General features: G+C 40.5%; 1 protein-coding gene across 3 annotated transcripts in view; it reads right to left on the bottom strand.

Annotated features, from left to right (window-relative positions):
- Window positions 1-19,317, bottom strand: part of fam53b (family with sequence similarity 53 member B) — a 128,001-nt gene that overhangs the window by 82,295 nt on the left and 26,389 nt on the right. For all 3 annotated transcript variants that reach the window (XM_060842023.1, XM_060842020.1, XM_060842022.1), the window contains 2 exons: window positions 16,034-16,243; window positions 538-592 (listed from right to left, as the gene is read on the bottom strand). In XM_060842023.1, the coding sequence (XP_060698006.1) occupies window positions 538-592; window positions 16,034-16,111 (133 nt within the window). In that variant the 5' untranslated portion in view covers window positions 16,112-16,243. The remainder of the gene's footprint in view (window positions 1-537; window positions 593-16,033; window positions 16,244-19,317) is intronic.

The following is a 19,317-nucleotide window of genomic DNA, read 5'->3' as shown; positions in this document are numbered from 1 at the left end:
GAGACTTGTGCACCCAATAGCAACCTCAATTTGAGAGTAACATAATTCAAAGTCAGGGCTGCAATACTATAAAACTAATTCTGATTCACATTTCCATCCCCACCCAAGCACAGCTTAAATCTGGATGTACAAGACTGACAAATTTACTCCATAGTTTAAAAACCCCTCATGTCACTTTCCACATTGCCACTGAGGTTTTGAAAAGATTATTCATGAGGTGCGTGCCTCAAAATAGTTGTAACATATTACCTATTCATTAGATAACTAGTTTTAGAGCTATGATTCAAAGCTTTTAAAAAACAGTTTGTCATTTCCTTTCAGCATTAAAATATTGCTTTTGGAACTCATGTCTATAAAAACTTCCCTTATCAACAACTGTGAAAGATGACTAAACTCTAAGGAAAACATAATGTGCACAGCCCTAAATCTATGGAATTAGCCTCCCTAATATATTTTATTATAGAAACATCAGCCTCCTTAGTACTGTGTCTTTGGAGATCATTATTGGCATATGTAATGGCTATTTTATCAACTTACCCATGATTCCACATGAGAGGAGAGTAGGCCCTTTACTCATCTTCTTTGGATGGTGCTGTAAACAATTAAGAAATATTGTTAAGCCAGAATTTATAACAATTATCAGCTTAAGGAAGTTTTTAAAATATCAAAAAATGCACTTACAGATAGCTGACTAAAAAAATGCATTAAAAAAAGTTATTACAATTGTGTCATGATGTGAACCAATCACAAAGCAGGAGAAAAGACAGGTAATTGACAAAACCCCTGATGTAATTTGACATTTTACAGTGTGAAATTACCCAATCACAACAAAAGAATTGCATCATGTGACCACATGACATTATGACACCATTAACTGACTTGACTTTGAATATCACCAATGTAAGAATTTTTAAATAAACAACATTTTTTTGGCATGGAAGGTGAAGCCACAGAGAGTAGATCTTTCAAAAGATAAATACTTCCTTACTGAGCACAACTGTGTGTTCCTGTTTAGAATATACATTTACATATTATAGCTATCAAATAGTTGACACTTTTTAGCACAACTTTCTTACACGAGTCCTGTAAAAGGAATATTTTCTGTTCCCTTCTTTCAAAGCATTGTGTCGCCAAGAAGCTAACAATTACGTCGAGTCATCTGGCTACTAGATTTAAATTTGGTATTGCAGTACAAGTATATACAATTTTTGAAAAGGCAAATATAACTGACTGGAGGTTTACAGACTAAAATAACTAATATCTTAATGTACAAAGGTAGCACTATGAAACATTATAATCAACTTGAGTTAGTGTTATACTTGAACACAATAAGAATTAGTAAAGATCAATTATACTTCATACATCAGTTTCTAATTGAGCACAGAAACCTCTTAATTTGTTACTGTACGTGGATTTTGACTTCTTCCTATTCGATGTTATGCTACTTGATTCATGGACACTGCTTACTTTTCCAAGGTCCCTTGTTTAGTTCAAACAACTTCTGTTGCAAGTGTCTGTGCACTATCTTAAGCTCACCAACTGACATACTTCACAAATTAAAACCAATACCAAACTGCTTCAAAAGACTGGAAAATCAAGAAACTGGAATAGTTGCTCTACGCCAGACCAAAACCTTTTGCCATGGATTCTGCTGAGGCAGGTCAACTGGAGAACCTTTTAAAAATGGCAGCTGGGACAAGGTTCCAGAATTCTTGTCCTCATTCCCAGCACAGGATGAACGTGTTGGCAGCGATCTGGACACAGCACTCTCATTTATGGAACATTTGAACACCCCCCATCCCACACTCAATGGAGTCAAGGCCTTTATGTAAGCAGATCTGATTCACAGATTATCAAAGGAGGAGATGTAAACCATGAGGAACCCCAGACCCGAACAAGGACCAAAGAAAATGTCACCTGCTCCTAGAATTCTCATAGCGACAGAGTTAAAAATACAAACAGTGTTCTGTCAGTTTCAATGGATAGATACTGCATTGTGAGATGCATCTTTTAATTTAGTAATTGGGATAATCTGAAGTGTTTTAAATTCTCAACATCCTTTGAAAATAAAATAATTCTTCATCAGTAGAGAGAAAACAAATGTCTTTATTGGACTACTATGTTTGGTAGGTCATGTAATGTACTTTAAAGATAATAACCAGCTGCTTTAACAATTTCAATAAGCTCCAATCTTTGTGACATTGAATAATGCAATCTGGAATAGATTTTTTAATAACAGCTGTGCCTATTATGAATGCTCAATTAAATTTCAAATGGTCCACTTGTACCTTATCTTAGCAGGCACAATATAAACATTTTGCTTGAAAGTTTTGAAACACTAAAAGGTTAAACCTATGTTATGTGACTAGCAAAAGGTTTGTGTGTACAACAGAATGGCCATTTGAGGGCTTTTTTGGAATGGCATTTTGAAGGAGAGTCCTTTTAATAGCATTGCATTTTTAAATTAGATTGTTTGAAGGTTATTGATTTTAAATGTCTACTTCAGACATCAGGCGTTTCCTTAGATTTGAGGGAGAAATAGACAGCGAGAGATGGAAGATGGAGTACGAGGAAGCATACATATATGAGGGCAACAATCTGAGGGCCTGCTATTCATAAGCAAAATTGGCCCAGTGAAGAGAGATCTCTCATTGCCAGCCCAGCGATTAACTTGGCCACATGGCCAATTTTGGCATGCCCACAAAAGTGGTGCATCCAACTTCATCCTACTCCTGCCCCTATGACACATATTTGCTGGAAAGGGACTTTTGCAAATTTAAAAGGATCTCTAAGGTCCCAAAAGTTTCTGTCTCAACCTCCTGCCTCCTCTACATAAATCCAGCCCTCTTCCTCTATTTTCTAGTGTCACATTCCTTCCATTCCAATAAACTGACTGCATTCTTTTACTTAAAATCTAAATTCTGAATCTTAATTCTGTCTCGTACACAGGTGAAACACATTCATAACACATTGGTTTTGTTTCTGAGCAGCAGCTTAAAAAGTAAACATATTGTGTAGTAAAGGCAGATTACTCACTAACATGAGATCGACAGTTACTGTGAGTACAAAAGCAGAAACTCATCTGTTAGAGATTTTCCCAAATTCATGACATGCTGCATCGACCTAAGCTTGTCATGTGATAGCTATCTATTGAAATGCCTCATAGCAGGGGACAACTCCAGCTGGTTGTACCATCTAGAAACTGGCACCACAAGGCAGTCCATATTTGAAGCATATTTCCTTGCATCTGTACACTTTCTTTTCTGAATTGATATAGGATGATGTTATTGTTTCTGTGAGGTCAGAAAGTGAAATTTATCAAAAACTCTATAGCAATCATGGTCTTTTGGTCTGACTTTGTTGTAAATTACTAAGAAAATTATTTCTGAGTGGTGAGACTTGAAGGCCTTGAAATTATTGTTATCAATATTAGTAGACCAATGGTTAACATTTATGGAGTCATAGAGATGTACAGCACAGAAGCAGATCCTTCACAGTCCACCTCACCCATGCTGACCAGATATCCTAAATAAATCCAGTCCCGTTTGTCAGCATTTGGCCCATATCACTCTAAATCCTTCCTATTCATATACCTATCCAGATGTCTTTTAAATGCTGCAATTGTACTAGCCTCCACCACTTCTTCTAGCAGTTCATTGCATACATGCACCACCCTCTCATGAAAAAGTTGCCCTTTAGGTCCCTTTTAAGACTTCCCCCTCTTATCTTAAACCTATGCACTCTAAGTTTAGACTCCACCTACCCTGGGGAAAAAGACCTTGACTATTCACTCTATCCATGCCACTCATGATCTTATAAACCTCCATAACGTCATCCTTCAGCCTCCGACACTCCAGTGAAAATAGCCCCAGCCTATTCGGCCTCTCCCTATTGCTCAAACCCTCCAACCCTGGCAACATCCTTGCAAATCTTTTCTGAACCCTTTCAAGTTTCACAACATCCTTCCTATAGGAGGGAGACCAGAATTGAAGGCAGTATTCCAAAAGTGGCCTAACCAATGTCCTATACAGCTGTAACTCCTATACTCAATGCACTGACCAATAAAGGCAAGCATGTCAAATGTCTTGTTCACTAACCTGTTTACCTGTGACTTCAGCTTCAAGGAACTATGAACATGCATTCAGAGGTCACTTTGATTGACAACATTCCCCTGGATGTTCCAGTTAAGTGTTTACGTCCTGTCCTAATTTGCTCTAACATGATGTAGCACCTCATATTTCTCCAGGTTATACTCCAACTGCCACTTCTCGGCCCATCTGATCAAGATCCCATTGCACTCAGACACAACCTTCACTGTCCAATATGCCACCAATTCTGGTGTCACCTGCAAATTTACTAACCATACTTCCTAAGTTCACATCCAAATCATTTATATAAATGGCAAAAAGCAGTGGACCCAGCACCAGTTGCATGCAGCCTTAACAAGAGCTACTTTAGCACTTCAGGTAAGTGTTGTGTTCGGAACCCAACTATTGTTATTACTAAATAAGTCAGACCCCAGACTGAATCCTGGCTAAAATAGACTTTTTAAAATTTAATGTAGTGGCCTTTTTCACTAAATCATACAATGTACAAAGCTATAAATTTGTTTCCACATTAAATAAGTTTATTACACAAAGAATAGACAATAAAATAGAATGAACCAAGTAATTTATACAGAACACAGTTTGAAAGATTTTGAACCACATAGAAGAAATACAGTTTCATTTATCTGAACACAATATTTCACAGTACTCAAACACCAGACAGAATTTGCTTCTCTGTCACTCTATAAATTTAGCTTAACTATTCCTTTCAATTAGTGCTGAAAATGTGTTGCTGGTTATAACACAACAGGTTAGGCAGCATCCAAGGAACAGGAAATTCAATGTTTCGAGCCAGAGCCCTTCATCAGGAATGAGGAGAGTGTGCCAGGCAGGCTAAGATAAAAGGTAGGGAGGAGAGACTTGGGGGAGGGGCGATGGAGATGTGATAGGTGGAAGGAGGTCAAGGTGAGGGTGGGATAGGCCGGAGTGGGGTGGGGGCGGAGAGGTCAGGAAGAAGATTGCAGGTTAGGAGGGCGGTGCTGAGTTCGAGGGAATCGACTGAGACAAGGTGGGGGGAGGGGAAATGAGGAAACTGGAGAAATCTGAGTTGACATGCTTAAGTTTGGTAATCTCTTTCTTCATTAGCTGTACAACTGAGCTTAGAATTTCTCAATTTCAAATAACTCTTCCTGGGTTCTAACCAAACACTTCTGGCCTGGAATTTTCAAACTAAACCCCTTACACCGAGGTAACCTATGCCCTAAAAGTTCTAACCTAACCACTTCCTTTAGGAGAAACAATTTTGTACATCTATCTTCAATCAGGAACTTTGTGAAGTGAACAAAACAAAGAACCAACCTATAAGGTCTCCCCAGCAGGTAGAAAATAATACCTAATGCTTCTGATCAGAAAGTAACCCAATTATTCTTAATTCTTAGCCTATTCAAAAAACATTTCCAATACAAACAAATTCTCATTACCACCCCAGGTATTCCTTCCCTCATATTAGTTTTAAACTAAATCATGACCCCAGAAATGCTGACAAGTTAATCATTAAGCTCTCTCATACAAAAAAAACCTGTTGCTACTAGTTCCAAATCCATTATCTAAAATAAATTATATTAAAAATGTACATATATCAAAAATCTTTCATCACAGCTGGACAAATGAATGTCAAAGACAGGAGTTATGTTCTTTATTATAAACACAGAATGTACTTCCTAAGTTATGTCTAGCTGCAATAAAATTAGCAATGAGAAAGGCCACTTAATCCATTCAGATCCATAACTTTCTAAACCAAGTGTGGATTCCATTTCATAAACCGGGGAACATTTTGCTCTTCAATGTCCAGGCTGAACAGTTAGCAGAGCAGAAATGTTCATTGCAAGCTAGGACATAGGCAGCTGACAATTTAATGAATGGAAAATCATGAGCAACTTACTGTCCAAATTTGTGATAAATATTTCCACCTTGTCAAGCCTTGTGCCAAGGCACTGAAGAGGAAAATCTACCCTGTTACAAACAATCAATAGATTTTCCATGATGTGTAGAAGTGTAGCAGCAATTTCATACTTGTCTGAGTAGGAGGAGGGTGACCTAGTCAAATCTCCTGGAGCTGCTGAGTGAAATTATTAATTTGTTCTGAATTCCAATTAATCATTCAATCCACCAGCTTTGGTGAGCTCACACATTTTGAGATGGGATATATGGCACTGCTGCAAGTATTTAAAAGGGTGACAAAATCCTTTTGAATGGAAGGGACTTAGGTTTGGCAAATTGAATTTCAGAGTTTTTGGAGTGTTTGTATGGAGAACAAATGAGTCTGCATTTCGAATAGTACCAACAATCAAAATACAAACTGATCAATTCATTCTCTCAACAGACGTTACCTCACCCGCTCAGCTTTCCCAGTAGTTTACACTTTACTTGCACATTTACACAACTGTTGAACCAAAGAATGTTCATGGTAAAAATTAACTAGTTAAGGAATACATAGAAGAGAAAGAGGAATAGGCAGTTTGACCTGACTGACACTCCACTGCGCACTTGCACATGGTTACAATTGGTATACGTCATATTTAAGTTTAGCATGGAATTCAATGATCATATAGATTCAGGTGTTTACACCATGAGAGGTGGCGTTTTAGCCCATTGTGTCTATGATCAGTCCTTTTATTGACCTGCAAACAGATACTATTTTACAGCTTTTGGCTCATAGCCCTTTAAAATACAGAAATGCAATCTTACACATCTCTATTTGGTCTCCTCTCATCCTTTGTTGCTTCAAGGCAAACAATCCCAACCTATTCAATCTTTGCTCATTGTACAAGCCTTCCAGTCTGGATAGCATTCTAGTAAACTGAACCTCTGAAGCCTCTCTAATGCAAATAAAGCCTTCCAATAATCTGGTGACCAGAAATGTATTCAGTACTCCAGTTGTGGCATAATCAGTGTTTTGTGCAGTTCCAGCATAACTTTTTTGCTCTTATAATCTATGACTCAGCTAATAAAGGCAAGTATCCCATATGGCTTCTTAACTACCTTATCAACCTACCTTACTAAAATTTGTGCATATGCACACCAAGATCCTTATGTTCTTCAAGATTACTGGAGGCCTACCATTCGTTGTGTAAGCCCTTGCCTTGTTAGCCTTCAAGTGCATTATCCCACACTTTTTTTAGGTTGAATTTACTTGCCACTGCTGTGCTCACCTGATCAGACCATTGATATCCTCCTGCAGTTTATGGCTATGTTTCCTCACTATTGACCAACCTAACAATGTTTGTGTCACCTGTGAACTTCTTAGTCATATCCCCTATATTTAAAGTCCAAATCATTAATGCATGCCAGAAACATCAAGGACCTCAGCAACAAGTCACGCAGAATACCACTAGTAACAAACTTTCAGTCATAGAAGGCTTGTATTTACTTGACAGTCTGCAATCAGGGATCTTATCAAAAGCTTTACCCTCAACAACACTATTGATTATGTCCTGAAATAATTAAATCAAATTTGTCAAAACTGACCTTCCCTAAACACATCCGTCCTGATTATTCCTATTTAATCCCTGATACTCCAAGTATAGATAGAACATAAGATAGAACAAGGGGACATAAATTTAAGGTGATGGGTGGAAGGTATGGGGGGGATGTCAGGGGTAGGTTCTTTACCCAGAGAGTGGGGGGGGGGGGGGGGGGGCATGGAATGCACTGCCTGTGGGAGTGGCAGTCAGAATTATTGGTGACCTTTAAGCGGCAATTGGATAGGTACGTGGATAGCTGCTTAAGCTAGGACAAATGTTCGGCACAACATCGTGGGCCGAAGGGCCTGTTCTGTGCTGCATTGTTCTATGTTCTATGTTCACGATGTTGTGCCGACATTTAATCCTAATGTAAAATATAGTAACTTAACCTACGCACCCCTCAACTCACTGATATTTATGTGCATGTCTAGCAGTCGCTTAAACGCATTCCGTTCATTCACAACTCTCTGCATAAAGAACCTACCTCTGATGTCTTCTTTATACCTTCCTCCTAATATCTTCAAACTATGGCATCTCATACCAGTCAATCCTGCCCTGGGGAAAAGTCTCTGACTACTGACTATCTATTCCTCTCAATTTTGTACACCTTGATCAGGTCTCCTCTTTTCCTCCTCCTCTCCAGAGAGAAAAGTCTGAGCTTATTCAACCTTTCTTCATAAGGCAAGCCCTCCAGTCCAGGTAACATCCTGGTAAACCTTCTTTGCACCCTCTCCAAAGCCTCTGTATCTTTCCTATAGTAGGACGACCAGAACTGGACACAATATTCCAAGTGTGTAGAGCTGTAGCAAAACCTCGCAACTCTTAAACTCGATCCCCCTGTTAATGAAAGCCAAAACACCATATGATTTCTTGACAACCCTAAACACTTGGCTGGCAACTTTGAGGTATCTATGTACTTGTACACCCAGACCCTCTGTTCCTCCACACTGCCAAGAATCCTGTCCTTAATCCTATATTCAGCACTCGAGTTAAAACTTCCAAAATGCATCACTTCGCATTTATCCAGGTTGAACTCCATTTGTCATTTCTCAGCTCAGCCCTGCATCGTGTCTATGTTGTACTGCAGCCTGCAGTAGCCACCTATACTATTGATGACACCTCCAACCTTTGTGTCATCTGCAAATTTACTAACCCACCCCTCAACCTCCTCATCCAAGTCATTTGTAGTTTTTATAAAGAGCAGAGGCCCAAGAACAGAGCCCTGCAGTACCCCCACTTAACACTGTCCTCCAGGCAGAATACTTTCCATCTACAACCACTCTCTGCCTTCTGTCAGCCACCAATTCCGAATCCAGATAGCCAAATCTCCCTGTATCCCATGCTTCCTGACTTTATGAATGAGCCTACCATGGGGAACCCTATCAAATGCCTTGCTGAAGTCCATATACACCACATCCACTGCTCAACTGTCGTCGACCTGTCTTGACACCTCCTTCAAGAATTCAATAAGATTTGTGAGACATGACCTGCCCCTCACAAAGCCATGCTGACTGCCTTTAATCACACTATGCTTTGCCAAATAATCATAAATCCTATCCCTTAGAGTTCTTTCCAAAACTTTGCTGACCACAGACATAAGACTGACTGGTCTGTAATTGCCAGGGATTTCCCTATTACCCTTCTTGAAAAGAGGAACAACATTTGCCTCCTTCCAATCCTCTGGTATGACTCCTGTGGAGAGTGAGGAGACAAATATCCTTGCCAGCAGCTTAGCAATCTCCTTTCTCGTTTCTTGGAGCAGCTTAGGATAAATCAGGTCTGGCCCTGGGGACTTATCAATCTTAATGTTTTCCAAAATTTCTAGCACTTCAACCTCATCAACCTTGATCTGGTAAAGACTGTATCCCAGCTCCTCTAAGTTTTCATTTATAACAAGTTCCTTTCCCTTGGTGGAAACCAAAGCAAAAAACTCATTGAGGGCTTCCCCTATCCGCTCAGACGCCACGTACAAGTTCCCTCTGCAATCCCTGATTGGCCCTATCTTCTCCCTGATAATTCTATTATTCCTCATGTATGAGCGAAATGCCTTTGGGTTTTCCCTTATCCTTCGTGCCAAGCCTTTTTCGTGCACCCTCCTGGCTCTCCTCAGTCCATTTCTGAGCTCCTTTCTAGCAAGTCTGTAATCCTCTAAAGCTGTGCTAGATCCTTGCTTCCTCCACCTTATGTACTCTGCCTTCTTCCTTTTGATGAGAAGTTCCTCTGTTCTCGTCATCCAAGGTTCCTTAATCTTACCCCTTCTTACCTGTCTCAGAGGAACAAATTTGGGCATCACTCGCAACAACTGCTCCTTAAACAAACAGTCTCCACATGTCTGTTGTGCCCTTTCTATGGAACAATTGCTCCCAGTCTGTACTTCCCAACTCCTGTCTGATAGCGTCATAATTTCCTATTACCCAATTAAATATCGTCCCTCAGTAACTGCTCCTTTCACTCTCCTAGGCTATGCTAAAGGTGAGGCAGTTGTGATCACTTTCACCAAAGTGCTCTCCCACCGCAAGATCTGACACCTGTCCTGGCTCATTGCCGAGCATCAAATCCAAAATGGCCTCTCTCCTCGTCGGTCTGTCTACATAAGGAATAAGGAAACCATCCTGAACACACATGACAAAAACGGCTCCATCCAAACCATCTGCACTAAGGAGGTCTCAGTCGATATTGGGAAAGTTGAAATCACCCATAACAACAACCCTGCTACTTTTGCATTTTTCCAGAATCTGCCCACCTATGAGATCTTCAATCTCTCTACTGCTATTAGGTGGTCTGTAGAAAACCCCCAATGCGGTGGCTGTTCCTTGCTGTTCCTAACTTCCACCCATACTGACTCAGTAGACAAACCTTCCTCAATAACCTTTGTTTCTGTAACTGTAATGTGCTCTCTGATTAGCCATGCTACACTCCCTCCTCTTTTTCCACCCTCCCTGTTCCTTTTATACATTCTAAACCCTGGAACATCAAGCAACCATTCCTGCCCCTGTGAAACCCACGTCTCTGTTATGGCTACAACAGCGTAGCCACAAGTACTGATCCATGCTCTAAGTTCATCACTCTTACTTCGGATACTCCTTGCATTTAAGCAGACACACTTTAACCGATCCCCTTTGTTTCATCGCATGCGAAATCTTCCGGATAGATTTAATATATCTTCTCGCTGTCCCGTCTGCAACTGACCCCCTCTCAGACATGTGGCTCTGATTCCCACTCCACTGCCAAACCAGTTTAAACCCTCCCAAATCACAAGAGAAAATCTTCCACCCAGGACATTTGTGCCCCTCCAGTTCAGGTGCAACCCGTCCTTTAAGTACAGGTCCTACCTTCCCCAGGTATCTGAAGCCCTCCCTCCTGCACCAGCCTTGCAGCCACGTGTTAAGCTACCATCGCTGACTGTTCCTCATCTCACTATCTCGTGGCACCGGTAGCAAACCTGAGATCACTACTCTATTCTGTCCCTCAGAATATATTTTGTCCCTTAGAATCCTTTCTAATAACCTCCTCAGCACTGAGGTTAGACTGTCCTGTAATTTCCAAGTCTATTCTGTCCTCTTCTTTTGTAAATAATGGAACAATGTTAGCAATGTCCAAACCTGTTGTGTTTCACCTGTGGGCTGCGGGGATTTGAAAATTATTGCCAAGGCCCTCAATACTTCCTATCCTGCCTCAGTCAACAGCTTGGGACACACCTCATCCAGGTTTTCAAATTTATCCACATTTAAGGCTGCTAAATCTTCAAATATCTCCTCTCTCCATGTTATTTTCTTATAAGACTTTACTGTCCACCACCCTATATCTATACCTGTGTCATCCTTTTCTGTTGTGAAGTCTGTTCGTTGAGGAGTTTGCCCATGCCTTCTGGGTCTCCATACACATCACCTCTATGGTTCCTAATGGGCACTACTCCTTCCCTAGTGATTTTCTTTATAATTTGTTTTTCTTTATTCTATTTGCCAATAATTTATCTTGCATCTCTTGGCTTTCCTAATTTCTTTCAGGTTCACCTGCATTTTTTATGCCCCTTTAGGGACTCTGTATTGAGCTGTGGGCACCTACCTGAGAGTCTTTTTCTTAATTTTACCCTTAATGCCCCTTGACATCCAGATTTCTCCTGTGTTGGTTCCACTCTGTGTCTTTACAGGAACATATTCACCCTAAGATATTTTCTAATCAAACTGTTCCGAGGTACTTAGCTCTGGATCATATGGGACTTGAACCCAGCTCTCCTGGCCCATAGGTAGGCACATGACCATTGCAGCTGAAGAGCCCTCTGTATTTCCTAGTTGAATGCCTCTCACAGCTCTCACAGTTTTATTTGCAAATAGTTGCCGTCAGTCCACTTGAGCCAAATCATTTCTCTTCTTATTAAAACTAGCCTCTCCCTATCTAGAATTTTTATTCCCATCACAGTATCTTTTTTGATAATTATCCAAATCTAACTGAACTATGATCACTATCTCCAAAACATTCCCCCACTGTTATGCCTTCCCAATGCCCAAGCTCATTTCAAATATCTGATCCTGAACTATCCTCTCCTATCTGGGGCTTTTTACACATTCACAGAAAGCTTTACTGGATGAAATTTAAGAATTCTGCTCTCTCCCTGCCTCGCACATGAACTATCCCAGTTAATACTGGGGTAGTTAAAATCATCTACTATTACTGCCTTACTATGCTTGCAATTTTTAAAAATTCAATTAGATATGTGATCCTCGCTCTCACTCTGATTGTTTGGGTACCTTTTAAATACCCCAAATGCCTCTTTTAGGTTTTTCATTTCCACTAATTGATTTAATTTAATAAATCTTCCAGAACATCATCTCTCCTCAATGCTTTTATTGATTCCTCGATCAACACTGTGACCTGCCCTGTTTTCTTTATCTCATTTGAATGTCCTATAACCAGAAATGTTCAGCAGCTAATCATGCCCATCTTTCATAACTATGGTATCACATTTCCATATGGCTATATGCACTCAGCCAGTCTGTCTTATTCCTCAAGCTGCTTGCATTAAAATGTTACATTTAGCCTTACTGACCTTACTATTTTCTTACCCACCCTATGTTTCCTGTGCCTTCCATACTCACTTGTATTTTTCCTTCTAATCTCACCTCTGACCAATTTGTCAGGATCAGATTCTCCTGCCAACCTCATTCAATTCTGCCCTAACACATTGGCAAATCTCACAGTGAAAATCTTGATCACATTTCTGTTCAGATATAATCTGAACAACAGGTACAGTTCCCACCTCTCTCAGAAATAGTGCCAGTGTCTCAAGAATCTAAAGCTCGATGTCCTTCACTATTTCTCGAACTGTGCATTTACCTGCTGCATGCTTCTACTCCTATACTCACTACTCCTTGGCACTGGAGACTCCAATCCAGAGATTACTACCTTTATGAGTCTTGCTTTTCTATTTCATGTCCAACTTCCTAAATTCTGATGATTGCAGGACCTCATCTCATTCTTCGTATGGCATAGAATTCATCATCAGGCTGTTCACCTTCCCCCCCCCCTCAGAAAGCTCTTGTTCATGGCATCCTCGATCCTAGCATCCAGGAAGCAATGTACCACCCTATTGTTGCAGCCTCTCCACTCTCATTGGTTCGAAAGTCCCTTACAGCTCTAACACTGTTTGCCTGTGACTGGCAGCTCTCTGCAATCACTACTCTTTATACCTTGATGCTATCGCTCCCAAGTCTCAAATTGTTCCACTAATGGTCTGTTTCTAGGACCTCTCTGCTCTTGCTGTTCATCATAACCTCAGAGTGGTCGCTCTTGGTCCTGAAATGTGCCAAAGTCTACCTGCAGTTACCCTGAATGGGTAAGGTATCTGAAAGGTTTGAGCAACAGTGGAATAACTGAATAATTTCATGTTGCTACTATGCAGTAGAATCATAGGATCTCTACAGTCTATTTGATCCATTGAGTCCACACCACCCCTCAGAAGAGCATCCCACCCAAACCCCTACCCTACCCCTGTAACCCTGCTATTTCTTATGGCTAAGCCACCTAGCCTACACATCTTTGGACTATGGGAGGAAACCCATGCAGGTAATGTGCAAACTCCAGACAGACAGTCACCTAAGGCTGGAATCGAACCTGGGTCCCTGGCGCTACGAGGCAGCAGTGCTAATCACTGAGCCACCATGCTGCCCTAAGTAGGACCAGAAGTGGCATTTGACACTAACAGGACTTTGTTGCCAAGCCAAAATGACATCCTAGTTTGCACCCAAATGAATAATGTGCTATATGAATTTTAATGCTAGTGTTACACCAGGTATGAAGGCTATCCATCCTAAAGCCTGGCAGATTGTATCAAACAGCAGATATTTTTGAGTGTTTGCAACAAGTGAGATAAAGACTAATCCCAACCGGTATATGCTTGCAAAATGTCCAACCCAGAGCCTATTGAGAGACACAATTCTGCCATTTGCTGGATAATCCTGAGTGTGCAAAGAGTTATGCTGATAATCAATTTAGGATTGTTAGCTGTGAACAGAGTGAGGTGCTCTTGCAGGTATTGGAAGCTACACATAATAATTCACAGGGTTCTGTTCTTTGTAGTCAGGAAGACCATGTACATGCACTGCACTTGTTTTCACTCAACAACAGTTAACATTCATTTGCTGGTTCAATTCTCAGGGAAATACCTGAACCAGAGTCAACCTGTCTGGTTTAAGATGTAACTAAAGCTTGGTAGTTAACAGTCAATCTTCATTAATTAGTACATTCTCCATGCTAATTTTCCTGCCTAGAGAGACTTTGGGGTGCAGTTTCATAGTTCCTCAAAAGTGGAATCACAGGTAAGCAGGGTAGTGAAGATTGCTTGGTATGCTTGCCTTTATTGATCAGTGCAATGAGTATGGGAGTAGGGAGGTCATGTTATGGCTGTACAGGACATTGGTTAGGCCACTTTTGGAATACTGCATTCAATTTTGGTCTCCTTGCTATAGGAAAGATGTTATGAAACTTGAAAGGGTTCAGAAAAGATTTACAGGGATACTGCCAGGGTTGGAGGGTTTGAGCTATAGGGAGAGGCTGAATAGGCTGGGTTTCTTCCCCCTGCCCATTGGAGGCTGAAGGGTGATGTTATAGAAGTTTGTAAAATCACAAGAGCATGTATAGGATGAACAGCCAAGTTCGTTTCCCCAGGGGAGGGGAGTCCAAAACTAGAGTGCAAAGATTTAAGGTGAGAGGGGAGGCTGGTACCATATCTAAAAGGTATCTGGATGAATATAGGAATAGGAAGGATTTAGAGGGATATGGGCCAAGTGCTGGAAAATAGGACTAGATTAATTTAGGATAAATGGTCGGCATGGAAGAGTTGGACTGAAGGGTCTGTTTCCATGCTGTACATCTCTGTACAGTTTAGGACAGGAGATGAGGAGAATAAGTGATTTCAATCATCTTCTCTGCCTTTTCCATAACAAGACTCATTTTCTTTCTTTTTAAAAAATAAATCTTCTCCACTGACATCCCATTTCTGCTGGGAAATGCCATTTGCAATTGTTAACTGAAGTATATCCTCCCACCTCAATTTAAGTTGAATTACAGTAATTTTGGAAATTTATTGAAACAATCTGGTTTGTCTCCTTTAACCTTTGAAACTCATTCCTGAAAAGCTCATAAACAAAGTGGAATTTGGAAATATTCACATTCAGAATTATCAGTGCATTGCCCCTATGGGATAATAGTTAACTCTGTTTATCTATTTAGCTGTAACTGAAGAACACGAGAATACCCACAGGACCCAGCAGGATAACCGCACAGACTCACCATTTGGAGTCTGGATAAACATACACATTTTGTGGGAAAATACATTTGTTGGCCAACTCTCAAAAATTACTGGCAAAACTGTCAACATTAAGTATTTTCTGCTGCAGCACATAGAACCTCAGCTCTGAAAGACATCCTTGCTATTGTTAGAAATTCATCTGTTAGTTGAAAAGGAATACCATATTCCCCCAAAAAGCTCACAATCCTTTGTGACACTTTTCTGAAACATTGGTAGTGTTCTCTCATGCTACAATTGAGAAACTTAGCTTCTATAAACAATTAATTTCAGAAGCTACCCTAAGAATCAGAGCAGCAGCTTTAATTAATACAGTACATGGTTACTCTTTTGATTTCAAGAATCATCTTTGCTAAGTATCAGTGATGGATAAGACTTTTTTTTAAACAAAAAGACAACTGCAACCATTTCAATGGAATCAAACAGATATTGTCCAGAAAAAAATAACTGCTTGAAGTTAAAGGTATAAATTCAAAGAGGCATGACTTAAAAAAAGCCCCGGTGAAACAACATTTGAAGAGTCTATATAATTGAAATGTTGCAAAATTACACAATATTACCAACCTATTGAAGTTAGTTTCTGAAAGATTTATATTGCAAGCACAAGGCAAGTGTTATGTTTTAAAACTCCGCATTATAGGTTTAATTAATAAGCTTACCAGTTCAGAGTTGAAGGTGTTGCATGTACCATAAGCCAATCCCTTGTTTTCCAGACCTTTGGTTAAAAGAGTCACCATGGTAACATAGCCACCTCTCTGGATTCACTACATTGAGGACAATCGTCTGTCAGTATCATTTTAGGCTGCATCTTCCATTTCAGGTCCGCATGAGAGCTAATTGCAAGAATGTTACTGTTGTGCTCTTCATTACTGTCCAATACCACAAAAAGGAAGGGGAAAAAAAACAAGAGAGATAGATAAGTTTTATGATCAATAAGTCAAAAACTCAAAGAATTAAAGTTATCTACTGAACATTTATTTTGTCTCCATAACACACAATGCACTGTGTCCCAGGTAAGATTTGGCAAGCGACTTACATTCAGATCTCGTGCATTGCTGCAGTCTAACCATCTGCAACTTATTAAATCAGTGACATCCCCATGAAATTTCACTTCCTGTTTGGAGAGATGACTGGCTTGTATTGTGTCCCCATAACTTAGTGACTGAGAATTTTTATTATTCCTTTGTGGAGCATGGGTGTCTCTAGCTGGCCAGCATTTCATACAATCATAAAATCCCTACAATGTGGAAGCAGGTCATTCGGCCCATCAACTCCACACTGACCCTCTGGAAAGCATCCCATCCCTTACCCTATTTTTTCCCCCACGGCTAATCTACCTAAGCCATGCAGCCCTTGACACTATCAGCAATGTAGCATGACCAAACCCCATAACCTGCCCATGTTTGGACTGAGAGAGGAAACTGAAGTACCTGGAGGAAACTCACTTCAGACATAGGGAGAATGTCTGAGGAGTTTGTACAGTCATTCAAGGCTGGAATGAAACATGGGTCCTTGGCACTGTGAGGCAGCAATGCTAACCACTGAGTCACTGTGCCACTCCCTATAGTCTGTCCTTAGTTGCTCTTACGAGGGTGATAGAGAGCTGCCTTCTTGAACTGCTGCAGGTGAGTGACTTAGAGGGAAACTTGCAAGTGATGGTGTCCCCATGTGTCAGCTGGCCTTGGCCTTCTAGCTGTTGTGGTTATGGGTTTGCAAGGTGCTGTTTAAGGGTCTTTGGTGAATTTCTGCAAAGCTTCCTCCACATGGCACCTACTGCTGCTAGTTGACAATTGGCAGTGGAGGGAGTGGATACTTATGGAGCGGTGCCACTCAAGTAGTCTGCTTTGTCCTGGATAATGAGACACTTCTCGAATGTTGTTAGAGCTCCATCCATTCAGGCAAATGGGGAGTATTCCATCACACTGGGGAGTCAGGAGGTCAGTTACTCACACAGTATGCCTGGTCTCTGGCTCGCTCTTGAAATCAACATGTGGAGATTCACAATCATGAACCAGATGCTACACTCAGTTCCACAGCATTGTAAATTATTAATACATTGTTAGACTCAATGTTGCATGGAAAGAAAAAATCAACACCAGCTGCTAAACAGAATCAATGGGAAATATTGGCATTAAAAATCTGTAACACATTGTATTTCATAGCAAAGTTGTTTTGTCGATGACTGCAGGGGCAAAAGTTCCAAAGGGATTACATGGCATAAAGATCATATCTTGCATCCAATTTCTCTTCCAGTAAACTAACACAATAGTGGATAGTTTTACTTGGACACAACCTACAATAATTGTTTAATATTCTTTAATAGATCTGTACCTATAGTTTCTAGGGAGAGCAGACTTAATACTTGGCTTCTGCAAGAGGTTTGGCATCCGTCTGCAGACATTTGACCGACAATAGAACAAGTTCATTTGTACCCTATTAAATAATTACCTTTAATGCTATTTTTTCCTGGTTAACTCAGTTTAATGAGTTCAGTTAAATGATTAATTTAAAGTACTGCTGACCATCTTCTTAAATCTTTTTCCTCTGCCTCCTCCACCCACTTGGCAAACAGCAAATGCGAGCAGGTCATTGATTTCTTTGCAAAGATGAAAATCATTTCACCAGTTGCCTCTGTTGCTTCCTCTCCTCACCTGTCCTCTAACTCATTGGGCCAAATTTACTCTAAATTTCCCGTGCTCTCGCCCTGAATCTAAGAAGTCACCTTGTCCATGAGACACACCTCTTGTTCCTATTCCCAATGCTCATCACCCAACTGCCTTTTCCCCATGTTAGCTGATATTGTTAAGAACAACTACTGTCAAGTATTATTGCTTTATTTAAAACTCAGGCAGACATCACCCACTCCTCAAATGAAAGCAATCCTTGGCTCCAGTGTCCATCTCCAACATCCTTTTCCTCTCCGAACCCAGAATGTGTGTCATCCACAAATCTGTGCCCATCTCTTTCCTAGTGTTCCATGTTTGAACCCCTCCAGTAAGATTTTATCCGTCACCATACTCAAACATCTCTTATCAAAGTTATGAATGATATTGTATTTGAGAGTGACAAAGGTGAACCTTTCCTCCTTATCCTTCTCAGCCTTCTTGCAATCTTTAGCATCATTAACATACCATTCAGGTCTAATGCCTCTCAGCTGTAATCCAGCTTCAATAAACCAATTTTCATAGCACGCTCAGCATATTATTTGAGGGCACTTGTGATGCAGTAGTAAGGTTCCTACCCCTAAACTAGGCAACCTGGGTTCCAGTCCTGTGTAGAACAGAACTCTGTAAAACATCTGTTTAGGTTGATGAGAAAATATTCAGAATATCATTTGATCCTCTCGTAGCACAGTTGTAATGTCTGTACTTCTGCGTTAGGAGGCCAGGGTTCCAATACCACCTGCTCCTGTTACATGTAATACCATCTCCGTACAGGTTGATTAGAAAACATCCAGAGTATTATTTGTGTCTCTCTTGTGGTGCTGAATGGGAGAGGAAAATAAATTGAGCGGAGGTCGGAAGAAACAAGTTTCATGTGACAGAAATAGGTCTTTTCGCTGGTCACCCCTGTGCTGGCTGACTTACATTCACTTTCAGTCAAGCAACACTTTGATTTTAAACTGTCATCCTCATTTTCATCTTCTTCTATGGCCTCCCTATCCCCATCCTTCAACTTCTCCAGTGCCGTGACCCTCCGATACCTACACATCTCCAACTGTGGCCTTTTGTGCATTTCAAATTTTAAATGTCCCACCATTGGTGGCCAGGCCTTCAGTTACCACGATCTCAGGATCTGGAATTCCCTCTTTATATCTCTTCACTTCTCTGCTTCACTTGTCCTCTTTAAGATATCTCTTAAACCAACCTTCAACCAAACCTCCTCTAATATCTACTCAAGGCTAGGTTATGATATCATGTTTTTAAATCATTCTGTGAAGAAT

The sequence above is a fragment of the Hemiscyllium ocellatum genome, chromosome 22, assembly GCF_020745735.1.
Source record: "Hemiscyllium ocellatum isolate sHemOce1 chromosome 22, sHemOce1.pat.X.cur, whole genome shotgun sequence".
NCBI lineage: Eukaryota > Metazoa > Chordata > Chondrichthyes > Orectolobiformes > Hemiscylliidae > Hemiscyllium > Hemiscyllium ocellatum.
This window is presented reverse-complemented; position numbering and strand designations above follow the sequence as displayed.